The sequence below is a fragment of the Emys orbicularis genome, chromosome 10 (assembly GCF_028017835.1).
Source record: "Emys orbicularis isolate rEmyOrb1 chromosome 10, rEmyOrb1.hap1, whole genome shotgun sequence".
Lineage (NCBI taxonomy): Eukaryota > Metazoa > Chordata > Testudines > Emydidae > Emys > Emys orbicularis.
In genome coordinates, this window is record NC_088692.1 from 82740634 (window position 1) to 82753663 (window position 13030).

At 46.8% G+C, this 13030-nt stretch overlaps 1 protein-coding gene across 1 annotated transcript in view; it reads right to left on the reverse strand.

Moving 5' to 3' along the window:
- ADAMTS17 (ADAM metallopeptidase with thrombospondin type 1 motif 17) overlaps positions 1–13030 on the reverse strand; it is a 271681-nt gene that overhangs the window by 108278 nt on the left and 150373 nt on the right. The window contains exon 13 of the mRNA XM_065412384.1: positions 4671–4837. Coding sequence (XP_065268456.1) covers positions 4671–4837 — 167 coding nt within the window. The remainder of the gene's footprint in view (positions 1–4670; positions 4838–13030) is intronic.

Sequence of the window (13030 nt, forward strand, 5' to 3'; positions counted from 1 at the left end):
TTTCAGTGAAGTCGGCAGCCAAAGCACAGGGACTGTACATCTCAGAAGTAGCCTTCACAATGGAGCCTTTTTATTCAGGAACCTTTGAGAGGTGCCGAGTTGCAATTTCATAGGCTGCAATTACTCCCGGCATCTGTTATTTTGCTTCCTTGAAAAGAGCTTGTGAAACGTTCTAAACGGTTTATGGACGACGGCTGCTTCCGCGGAAGGAAAAACAGGGTTTTTTTTTTTTGACTATATGTATATTTATTCAAAAAAACCTAACAGTGCAAATAGCTCAAGAGCTCTTCTGTTATCGCGTTACCCCCAGTCAAATGGGAGACAGGCTGCCCTGAGGATGAGAGAGCTTCACCCAGGCTTCTGCAGGAAGTCATGTTAGTGATTCAATGGGTGACATTTTCCCTATTCATCAGCATTCAAACTGTGCTCCAGCACAGCATCTAGGGTGCACCAGCGTGAGCCCAGCATGGCACCTAGGTTGCACCAGGATCCTAGGGTGACGTCTGTTGTAAGAAACATAAATCCGAGGATCTGACTGTAACAGCAACCGTTAGTCAGTGGATACTGGCACCCATGTCAGCTAACTGAGGCCAGGAAATAAAGTTCAGTCTCCCCCCCAGTGCTCCTGTGTGTCACACCCAGGATTACCTAACACCTGTGATCAATCGAGAACACACAGCTCTTTCCACACAGATTTGCTATTTTCCTTCACTTTCCGTCCCACGCTGCTTTGTAATGTTCCCGTGCCTGAAGTAAACAGGTGCCAGGTTCCACAGGTTGCCTTCACTGAGGGTAAAAACAGTTCCTGTATATACGGCTTGGAAAGCAATTTGGAACCTGTCCAGATGAACGTAACTGTGGTTTTCACTGCTTCTGCACAACAGCCCTGTATCTCTGGACTTTGGGCCAAGTTCATCTCTGCTGTAACTTCATTGAAAGTAACAGAGTTACGCCACGGACCACTTTGACCCCGTGCATTAAGCGCTGAGTGAGTAAAAACGGCAAGGAATCCTGTGATTTGTAAGTAGCATTGGATGTGAAGCTTCCTCAGTGAAGAAGTAGAGAGTGAGTAACCACATGTGGTGTCAACACATTAACGCACCTTAAGAGCTAAGATCAATTCTCAGAGAAAACTTCCCGTCAGCCTGCAATGCTCACGAGAATGGGAGATTCACAGACGAGCCATTTGCAGAGAGACCATGCCAAGAGCAGAAGGGTTTGGACTGCATAATGCAGAGCAGCTGATGGGAATTGGATTATTCTGGATGGAAGAGGGAAATGGAAGTGGTGGGTGGCCAGGAAGGGCGGTAAACCGCACAGTGAAATTGTTAAGCAGGTTCTCGCTTCTGCGAGAGACTAAAGGAGGGAAGTTGTACACGCGTATCGAGCAGAAAGAAGCGAAAAGCCAAGGCTGCTGGACCAATACTTTTAGCGATGTGGAGGTGGGAGGAGAACTGAGCTAAGGAAGAGGTAGGGAGTAGTGGTAGGGTGATATTAATTAATAATGGGCACCTGTCAATCAGCCTCCTGGGTGCCAAAATAATCATCATCAGGGTGGCCAAGGTCCTGGAGGGAACTGGGGATGAGGCAATAGTCTAGTGGAGCCCCGAGAGGGATTTAAGTAGGAGGCCCTGCAAACCAAACTATGCGAGGAAGTCACATGAAGAAAGGCACTTCTGGGGCAGAGTTCTTAGAATGACTGTAATATCTGAACTGGGTCTAAGGCAAAAAGGTTCAAAACTGGATGAGCGTCTGAAAAATTGGTGTATACACACGAATTGTTGGCTTTAATGGCACTCCAGTGCGGGTTGTGTATTTGCTAGTTTTTAGGAACAAATGAGGCCTATAAAAGTGGGATGGGCTCCATCTGCACAGACAGGGCATGCATACACTAGTAATGGGGAGCTCTGTTTGTGGGAGTGGTGGAGATTAAACTAGCAGACAAGGGAGGAGGAGACATCAAGGAGCCATACTGCAGCCAGCAAAAAGGAAGAAAGCTAAAATAAACAGAGAGGTGGGCAAGGCAGAGAGAGAGACAGTCTAAACCTGTACGGGGAAGACTCGGGAACAGGAACTGAATACCTGGAGGGTGAACAGCTTTCAGCCCAGCAGTAACAAACCAAAGCAAAATTCCTAGGGGACCCTGAGTTAACAAGTACAGGTGGAAGGAGATGTTTCTCTGAAACTTTTAGGTAGTGACAGAGTGACATCTGGGAATTTGTATCCAGCCCTGAGCAATGGAAAACATTATAGAAATGGGGAAGATACTGAACAGCCGTGAGAGCAGAATGAATGGGGACTGGAACATGTCCTACTTGTTTAGGAATGGTCTTAGCATCTAATGCAAGAGCAATTGAAGGAAAGAAACAGACAGACACTACAGGCCTGATCCAAGGCCCACTAGAGAATGATTTTAATGGGCACTGGATTGGGACCTACAGGAATTAAGGTGAGAGAGTCTGTAATAAACAAAAACTCTCAAGGGCAGGAACAGGAGGAACAGGATAGGGCTAGGAGATGCACAGAGGTTAGACACGTCGTTATAAGAGAAGCTATTGAAGAGAATCATTTCTTACTCAAAGAAGTGGGGATGCGCTTCAAGAAGAATTCTTCCATAATCCCGGACCTGAGAAGTCCCTAGGTAGGGCCTGATTCTGCAAAGTGCTGGGTGCTGTTCAGGAGGATCTGCACCTCCTGCAAGATCAGGACTCCAACTAGCCAGTACAGCTTTGGAAACCCTGGAACAGCATCTGCCATTCCCCTACTAACTAGAGGGTTTGCAATCCCCTATCACCTCTGCCCTCTTTAGGTGGTTGCTTGATAGCTGGGCTGGGCAGTCACAGGTCTCATTTTCAAGTGGTGATACCCAGAAGTACCTGTTCTCCCCCCCCTCCCCAATCACCGGTGTTTTCCTTGCCTTCTTTTGTGAGAAGAGGGGACTTGCAATATGTTTCTGATGCACAATAATGTTAATATAATTAGGCAGCTTTCAGCTAGAAAAGGGTTTTAAAAAAATAATTAATAAATGGGGGGTCCAGATGAGACCTTCAAAATCATCAAGTGGAGGTAGGTGCCCAAATCCCATGGAATTTCAATAGTTTTTGGGCATCTACCTAAGTTAGAGTCACTGGAAAACTGCTGCCTAATTGTGTAATCATTTTTAAACAAACCCCACTGGGGCTGGGTGTGAGCATCTCTTACTTATGCAAAAGAAATAAAGCACAGAACTTTTATATTATTCACTATGGCCCAAACTAAGTCCTGGCATAAATGTTTGCAATTCCTTTGGAACTGCTGACACCAGAGCTGACTGTGGTCCACGGCGAATAATACAGCACATTTCTGCAGACTTTTTTTGCATAAGTAACGTTATGTGCTGGGATAACATGAAGGTAGTTTGCTGTTGTTGGCTTTGATGAGAAATGAGCCAAGACTGAAATATGTGAGCTGATGTCCACCGTTAACCTTTTCTACCCACTGCAGTCCTCTCAGCTGTGCAGTGGGGCAGGCCTGGCTTTCAGCTGAGGGACTGCTATCATAGAAACAGCTCGGCAGCATTGCTTTCCGGGCAGGACAGGCCAAATTTTGCACAAACATCCCTTTTCCTGCTGGTACAGCAAGCAGTCCTGGGGGCCTCTAAGCACTGGAGCACTGTGCATCAGACCTGATTTGTTGGGTGCTAACGTCTGAAGGGGACAGAAGCTGCCAGATGTGTAAGGGTACACAGCAGCTGAAGGTGTAATTTGCAGGTTGGAGAGATGTATGCACGCTAGCTTTGATCAAACTAGTGCACTATAAATAACAGCGTGGCTGCGGCACAGGCTAGCCACCCAAGTACATACCCTGGGTCTCAGATGGGATTGTACTCACGGGGCTACCACTGCTATTTTTAGCACACTAACTCGGTCAAAACTAGCGCATCTTGTCTATGCGAGCTGGAAATAAGGAGCTGCAGTACAGACATACACTCAGTCTTGATCAAAAGCCCTGCTCTGCACCATTTCAGTACGACCAGGAGAGGATCAGCCCACACGAATGTGGCCTGGTACATTTATCAGCAGATGGTGATAACAGGGGCCTGTTTCTCTGGAAACCAGCTTAGTGAATCTCATCTTTCATAGAACCGAATCATTTCAGAATGACTTTTCAAGTCCGCCCAAGCAAGTATCAAGACTTCGCCAAGGAAAATTGTTTCGGAATAATGACAAATTTAAATACAAGTAGATGTACAAACGTGCTGAAGCGGGCAAGGAATCATGCAAGTAACATCCCAAGGTGAAGCCTCCTCCTTGCTTTCAGTTCCAGATTTTGCTTCTATTTCCTCATGTTAAAACTGATCAGAAAGCTCCAATTCCCATGGTACCTGCCTGTTCAGATGGGGACATTTTAATGAGAGCCTGGGAGAGGTTATGGAACTAAAGGGCTGTGGTTACATCCCAAGGCTGGCTGTAGAACTGGCCTGCCCAACAGATCTTGTTGAGAGGCTAAAAACAAGGGAGACAAGATGGTCATGAGAATCAGGAATTCCCTTTAACTGCCCTCCAGATCTACCCTCTGGGGATAACTCCACAGCAGTCTCTGCTGACAAATGGGGGATCAATCGAGACGGGCCGAAAAACCACGGGGAAAAAAAAGTGGTGAGGAACTATATAGAAAGTTGGTGAATTTACCATCAATGATGACAGCTGTCAAGAGGCTTTTCTTCTTGTTGGTATATCTGTCATGAGACTGGCATTGCTGGTCCCTGAAGCTAGGCGCTCCTTTAGGGCAGGGTAAATTTTCACACACTGTGTGTTCCACACTGGCTCCCCGGCAGTTCTTGCCTCCTGGCCCAGGGCTATAATGGGGAAGATAGACCAATTATCAAGTGGGAGAGGCACAGGTATTTACAGGTACATTCTTGCTTATCTTTCTCTGTCCAAGGCAACTACTCTAAGCTAATAGATTGCGCCATTCCCCTCAGAGATCCCAACTGCACACGTACTTACTGTCGGCCAAATTCTGCCCTCGAATATTCAAGTAGCTCCCACTGAAGGCAACACAAGCTTTGAGAGCACATCTGAAGACAGAATTTAGCTCTATGTTGCACATCTAACTGACTCATCAGAAACAGCCATTTGGAAACAAAGATTAAAACCAGGTCTTTGGAGATATGTGCTCTGTAGGCATAAATATAATGCTGTCCATACTATATGTATTTTGGATGAGATGTAAAACCAAGATGCTAGTCCATTGTGGTCATTAATAGCCCACATGTAAGCTGGTGGACTTGTTGGTGGGGGAAATGATCAGCCCGTGCCTCAGTGTGATGCTTCACAGGGGTAGCCACGATTGTGAGGCACCTCTCTACCACCTGCCCTTCATAAATAAAACATCTTAGAAACACAAAGGAGGATTTCTGAAGCCCATGTTATAATACAGACATTTACCACATCCTTTCTGAAGTCTCATTTCTTTCTCTTTTAAGCACTTTTCCTCTTGAGAAACAGGGAATCAAAATATACAGCAAGAACAGTATGCATGATGCTATGCCATATGATCACAAAGAGAAGATACATTGAAATACTACAAATATCAATCTGTATTTTTTTCCCCCAATCCCCACACTTCTCAGGACAGATTTTTCACCCATTCTCCCACCAATTTGGAACAAACATAACAATTTTTATTTTCAGCATAAAAGTAGTCTTTTCTAATGTCCATTTCCTCATTGAAAAAAATATTACAGGTGAGCCGGCCCTCAGTTCCTTCTCCAACCAAACATCCCTAAAGGCCCGAAAGCAAAAGGATAGGAGGGCAGGTAGTGGAACACCCATAGAGGGACATAGCTTGAAGAACAGCAGTTATTGCACAAGTGAGCAACCTCTTCTCCTTAGAGTAGCACCCCTATGGGTGCGCCACTTCCGGTGACTTCCGAGCAGTATTCCCAGATGGAGGCGGGAGCTTCAGAACGAAGTCCAGAACTGAAGACAGTACTGCAGAACCAAGTGCCATCTCTGCTCGGACAGCATGGATTAAGGCGTAAATGTTTTGAAAAGGAATGTACTGAAGCCCGTGTAGCGGCCTGGCATATTTCAGATACTGGTACAGTCTTCTGTAATGTTGTAGATCGGGTGAGTCAATTATTTTTTTCAAGATCCAAATTTCTTGGTCAAGGTATAGTCAAGATCCAAACTCCAGAGAAAATGATAAAAAAACAACAACAATAATAAGTAAATAAAAAGATTTTGGGGGTCTATTCAAAAGCATCTGGCGGTCTGCCATAGATGTTGCTGAGATCTAGTTGAATGTGCTATCCACCCTTTGGGGCGGATGAATGCCTGCAGCATCATAACAAGTGAGAATACATCCAGATATCCTCTGGATAGTCTCTTAATAGAGATCAAGGACCCCTGTGGATCTTTCCACAAAGGAAATGAAGCACTGAGGTGACTTCCTAAACTGCTTGGTTATATCTAAGTAGGAGGCCAATTCTCTTCTAACATCCAGGTACGTAAATAAGATTCCTGTAGAGAACGATGTGGCTTTGCGATAAACACTGATGAATGGATTGATTAAGGTGGAACTCTGATAGAACCTTAGGTAAGAATTTAGGGTGGGGATGAAAAGAAACCTTGTTCTTAAAAAACACCATAAAGGGGGTGGAATCTACCACCAAGGCTCCAATCTCCCTAATGCTACAGGCTGATGTGATGGCAACTAAAAAAGCCATCTTTATGGATAAATGCAACAGAAAACAGGCTGCCCTTGGTTCGAATGGAGGTATCATAAGGTAAGAGTACCAGGCTGAAGTTGCAGTTTAGGGCAGAGTTTCTCATCTGTGGACAGAGAATCCCCAAACCCTTAATAAACAAGGACAATACCAAAAAAGCAAATATGGAGAATACTTCTACTGGAGGTGAAAGGCTGATATTGTGGCCAAATGGACCTTAATCAAACTAACGGATAACCCTACAGGTAATCCTACAGGTAATCCAGGATGATTGAGAGTGGCACCGGAGGCAGTGACAACAACGCCAATGGAAGAATCTCTTCCATTTCTGCAGGTAAGTAGTGCAGATTGATCTCTTCCTACTATTCAATAACACCTGTTGTACTTCCAAAGAGCAAGAGGAATGTAACCCCATGAACCATCTAGGAGCCATGCCCTGAGGCGGAAAACTGCTAGGTTGGGATGAAGCACCCGACCAGCATCCTGTGACAGGAGATGAGGAATGGTCGGGAGCTCAAACAACACTTGGACAACTAGGTGAGGCAGGTATGGATACCAAACTTGTCTCGGCCAGGTCAGCACTATAAGGATAATTCTGACTCTATCCTGTCTGATCGTGTTAATCTCCCTTAGTATCAGCGGTGTTGGAGAAACACATAGAACAGACCCTTCTTCCAAGCTAGAAGGAAGGTGTCTCTTAAGGAGTGGTGGCCCAGACCTGCTCTTGAACCGAAAAGGGGTCACTTTCTATTCCTGAAGATAGCAAAGACATCCACCTAGGGCAGTCCGCATTTTAGGAATATGCTGTGGAGAATTTGGGTGTCTAGCTCCCATTCATAATCCTGGGAGAAGTGTCTGCTGAGGACATTGGCTGTGGTGTTCTGTATGCCTGGGAGGTAGACTGCTGAAATTTGGATCTGATGAGCTATGCACCGATTCCATATAGTTTCATGGCTTCGGAGCACAGAGCGGGGGATCCTGCTAGCTGATATAGAACATGGAGACTATGTTGTCTATCATGACCCTGATTGATTTGCAACTGATAAGGGGGTGGAAAAGAAGGCAAGCATTCCTGACAGTGGTCTTATAAACTCTTGAAAAACAAACACTTATCTCCCCAGTGATATTGGGACATTGCAGATTCTGTCACCAGAGCAATGACCTTAACTAGCATCTGCTTGTTGGGGACACTTCCGGTCTAGCACAGACATGTGAGAGGGAGCAGATGCACTGGGACTGACTCAGAATTGTTCTGGGAAGACTTGTGTTTGGAGCTTTAAACTCTTTAAACATATACTGGGTGCTGCAGACACTCAGCCCTGGTGACTAGAAACATTAAGCAGAGTTTCTTACTACAGGAATCTCACCTTCACATATTAACTTGGTTTCAGCAACCTCTATTCTGTAAAGTAACAGAGAAAAAGATGGGGTGTGTGTGAGAAAGAAAGAAAGAAAGAAAGTGTATGTATGTGATAGAACTTATAGCAGTAGTAAGCCAGACACAGCAGGACATGTATTTACTGTACTCTTAACAGTGGTTCTGGCTTTAATCTTAAGATTTCATTAACACGTGAGACACTTTATGCATTCACTGCTAGGAATTTAAAGACAGCAGCCCTTATTATGGGCATTATAATATAGTAAGGGCTAGATCCACTAAAGTACTGAGCATCTCCTAGGCTTCCCCAAATCCAAACAAAGTTAGTGGGAGTTGAGGGAGGTTATCACCTTGCAGAATTAGGGACTAAGACAAGCATGCTGTATGGCTGAATGTAACTGGCAGCATGGGCCTGCCCCTCTAATTATGGAATAAAATGAATGTGCCTCCCACAATGGAGTGGCTCCTGTAACAACAGGTGTCTCCAAAGCACGCATCAGGGGAGGAAAGCATGGGTGAGAGCTTTGGTTTTGGACAAATATTAAATATATTTGTATTGTCTATGTAATGTACAGTTTATAACACATGCAAATCTCTCTCTCTCCCCACACAAGCACATATAGTGACTGTGCCAATATCACACCATACGTGTGTGCAGATATACACATATATATCTGTGTATGTACACACACACACACACACACACACATTTATATACGAGGCCCCGTCACCTGTTAGGAATATCCAACTGAACATTGCTCAGGGCCTGATTTTGGATACACCACATACAATTATATCCTACACACAAAATGTACATACACACACACATTTCAAAGACTGCTTTTTAATATAGACTCTCTGCAAGGTGACTTATCTGTAACATCACAGTGATGCCAGGTTAGATCCACAAATCAACTTTGAGAATGAAACCTGGATCTGGATCCAAATTTTGTCAGTTCAGCCCATCTCTAATAAAACTCTTTGGCGTTCACAACATTGGGTTCACAACATTCTCAGGTCATTACAAGACATCAGTAGGCTAAGAAAGGTGAAATTCGAAGCACAATGGAGCTTGTAAAGATGTTTTCAAAAAATATTACTATATTAACACTTGTTGCTGAGAACAGAAAGGTTACCCACAGTCTAATTTAATCTAGTCTGATCTACCAGTATACAGAACTAATGTGTCTTACGTACATGCTGTTGGTAAATCAAACAAAATGCAGATTCTGCAATGAAAATCCATCTACAACTTGTAGCTGTTAAACAGCATTATGTTTGGTTTAATAACCTGGAACTACTTCCTACCTGATCTGGTACTAAAAAAAAAAAAAAAAAAAAAAAGAAGTCTATATGGGGGCTCACACTCCACAGTAATGGGGCTAAATAGAACCCATGTTTGTTTATGTGCTGAGGTTTGTTTGTTCCTGTTGAGGTAGGAAATACAGTACCCAGGTATATATAATCCAGGAACTCATGTCCTCTATTTATAACTGAATTATGCTCGGATTCTAAAAATACAACTCCATTGGCATATGCACACAGGACACTGGGGGTTTTCACTGCTGAACATAAAAAAACAAAACAGCGATGATCATACAGGCATATCCCTTCCTACTTCTCTGCAAATTATTTTCATGTGTTTGCTGAGTGCTTCCCTTTTCCTGCTTATCACAGTTTGTGACACTGTGGCCATGACATTTCTACCTCTCCAGACAGATTTTGTGCAGCCCTTGTAACTGGCCAGGGGAAGTGAGGGTCCAGCTGCTCTAGGGGCTGAAGAGGCTCAAGGTGTAATTTAGACAGTCTTAGGGGTTCGTCAAAGTTATAATAGCAGGGCTGCCATACAGGCTTCTGCACGGCATGCTGTAAACCCGTTCTGCTGTGCCCCCAATGCACCTACACCAGATCTTGGTGGTCTTCCATAGTGCCTGAACTGAGAGCTGGAACTGCGGCTTTTAGGACTCTGTTATGCCACTCCACCCTTTTAGGTGGCCTAAAGGGGCTGGAGCAGAGGTAAAGATCACTCCCTGACTCTAATTCAGCCTTGCTTTTTGATCCTCCGGCCCACAAAGGCACTCCGAGCTTTGGGCAAGAATGCAAGACAGCAGAGCTCTAAAATTAGACCACGCAGCCCGGGTAACACTGCCCTATCATGCAATCAGTCATAGGTAATTTCTGCAAACAGTCACACAAATTGTAGAAGGCAAAAGCCAAATCAAGCAAGTAAAGCAACTGGTTTAAAAAAATACTGTGTCCCCCATTGGCTCAAATGTCAGCTGGCAGGAACATGAACACACGCACACGCACACACACAAAATAAATCTCCTAGCCAATATTTTTGGACAGCGAATAAACCAGCTGCAGAAGACCACGGGATGCAGCCAGGAATATAAAGTGACAGAAGATCACATGTGTGTCCCCCACCAAGAATGTATATGAGCAAAAGAATTTTCAAATCAACATGTAATCTTGGAGACTGCAAACTCTGTAATTTAATGAGTGAGACAATGAATGGGTTTAGGTTTGGTCAGCAGGGGCAGCTCCAGGCACCAGCAAAGCAAGCACGTGCTTGGGGCAGCCCATTTGCAGGGGTGCCAGGGATCCAGCATGGGAGCTGAGAACCAACAGGGGGCCCTGGGAGCTGTAGTTCCTTGGTTAGCTCCCTGCCTATAGAGCCAGCCCTGGAGCAGGGAAAGAACTACATTTCCCAGCATTCCCTTGACCACTACCAACAGGAAAGAGGGGGAGGGAGTGAGGTAGCTGAGACCTCATGCTGCAGCCTGCCATGAATGGAGAGCTGCACTGTGAGTAGGGATACCATAGTTTAACATTAAAAAAATAGGACACTCCACAGGGAGGGAGGGTAGCCCCACCCTGCCCCCATCCACTCCCTCCGACTGCCCCCCACAGAAACCCCGACCCATCCAACCCCCCCTGCTCCCTGTCCCCTGATCACCCCCTCCCAGGACCCCTGCCCCTAACTGCCCCCCAGGACCCCACCCCCTATCTAAGCGCCTCTGCTCCCTGTCCCCTGATCACCCCCTCCCAGGACCCCTGCCCCTAACTGCCCCCCAGGACCCCACCCCCTATCTAAGCGCCGCTGCTCCTTGTCCTCTGATTGCCCCCTCCTGGGATCCCTGCCCCTAACTGCCCCTTGGGACCCCATCTAAGCCTCCCTTCTCCTTGTCCCCAACTGCCCCCTCCTGAGACAACCCCCCCCAACTTCCACCCTAGGACCCCACCCCCTACCTGTCCCCTGATAAACCCCTGACCCATCTAACCCCCCTTCTCCCTGCCCCTGACTGCCCCCCCGAACCTCCGCCCCATCCAACCCCTCAGCCCCCTTACCGCGCCACTCAGACCAGCGTGTCTGGCTCCGCGCAGCGCCAGACACACTGCTGCAGACATGCTGCCGTGCTCCCCCGCAGAGCCACAGCCCCCCCCAGCACCTGCCTTCCAGATTTGAACACCTCAAAATTCAGGAGTGCTCAAGCTCAGTTTGGGCAGCTGTTACTTCATTTCTCCCAGATCAAATATACTGATCCACTGTAACTTGCTGTAGAAAAAGTAGGATAAAATTGAGCAAGAAATGCTTCCCAGTGGTTATTAGGACTGGAATTGCTATTTTCAACAGCCATTGCCTTTTTTTTTGTTTGTGTAAAAGGAAGACAGTGATATTGCATTGGCAAATTCCCCATAGAAAGAAAGAGTGGAACAAAAGAATAATAAAGGCACCTCAACTTTTCCTCATTTATGTAGGACAGTCTTATAATATGCATCCAGATATCCTCCAATCACACAAGCTGAAAATTGTTCCACTTTACTGCAGTTCTGTAACCATATGGGAACCAATCCTGTCTGTGTTCTGTGCACATCTAAAATTCCTGCTGAATGACCTGCCGTGGGAGCGAGTTACCAGTGACGCAGGGCTGCGGCGGAAGGAGGGTGCAGGTGGGCGGGGGAGAGAGCCCAGGGCAGGGGTGGCAGGAGGTGTGTGTGGGGGGCAATGGTGGGGAGGAATGAGAGAGCCCAGGGCTGGGGCGGCAGGAGGTGTGTGTGTGGGGCAATGGTGGGGGGGAATGAGAGAGCCCAGAGCTGGGGCGGCAGGGGGTGTGGGTGGGGGGGGAGAGCCCAGGGCTGGGGCAGCAGGGGGGTGCGGCGAGGAGCCCAGGGCTGGGACGGGGGGGCAGCCAAATTTTTTTTTGCTTGGGGTGGCAAAAAACCTAGAGCCGGCCCTGTTGGTCAGCAGTATGGTTAAGGAGAGTTTCAAGTCAGCTTCAACTGATAACAAAGAAGTCACATTGGTCTCTTGTTCAATAAAAAGGGAACAGGTAAAATCAAGCCTGGACCTTACAGAAATGCAATTCAACTCAGCATCGCTTCTCTGAAGCGATTGTCTTGCTCTCCACAATCTCAGGTTTCATTTAAAAAAAAAAAATGCTGTCCTGGTTGTGAAGAAGCCCTCTAAAACAGGGATCAGCAACCTTTGGCACACAGCCCACCAGGGTAAGCCCCCTGTCGGGCCGGGCCGGTTTGTTTACCTGCCGCGTCCGCAGGTTCGGCAGATCGCGGCTCACACTGGCCGCGGTTTACTGCTACAGGCCAACGGGGTCTGCGGGAAGCAGCGCGGGCTGAGGGATGTGCTGGCTGCCGCTTCCCGCAGCCCCCATTGGCCTGGAGCGGCGATCCGCGGCCAGTGGGAGCCGCGATCGGCCGAATCTGTGGACGCGGCAGTAAACAAACCGGCCCGGCCCGCCAGGGGGCTTACCCTGGCGGGCCGCGTGCCCAAGGTTGCCGATCCCTGCTCTAAAATATGAACAGACTGTAACTGATGCAGAATTTACTCTGCAGAGCGCTTACAACAATAGCTATGCCAGCTGCCCCACTCCTCTCAGTGAGGGGTTATGATTCAGACACCCAGCGACGATCATTTAAAT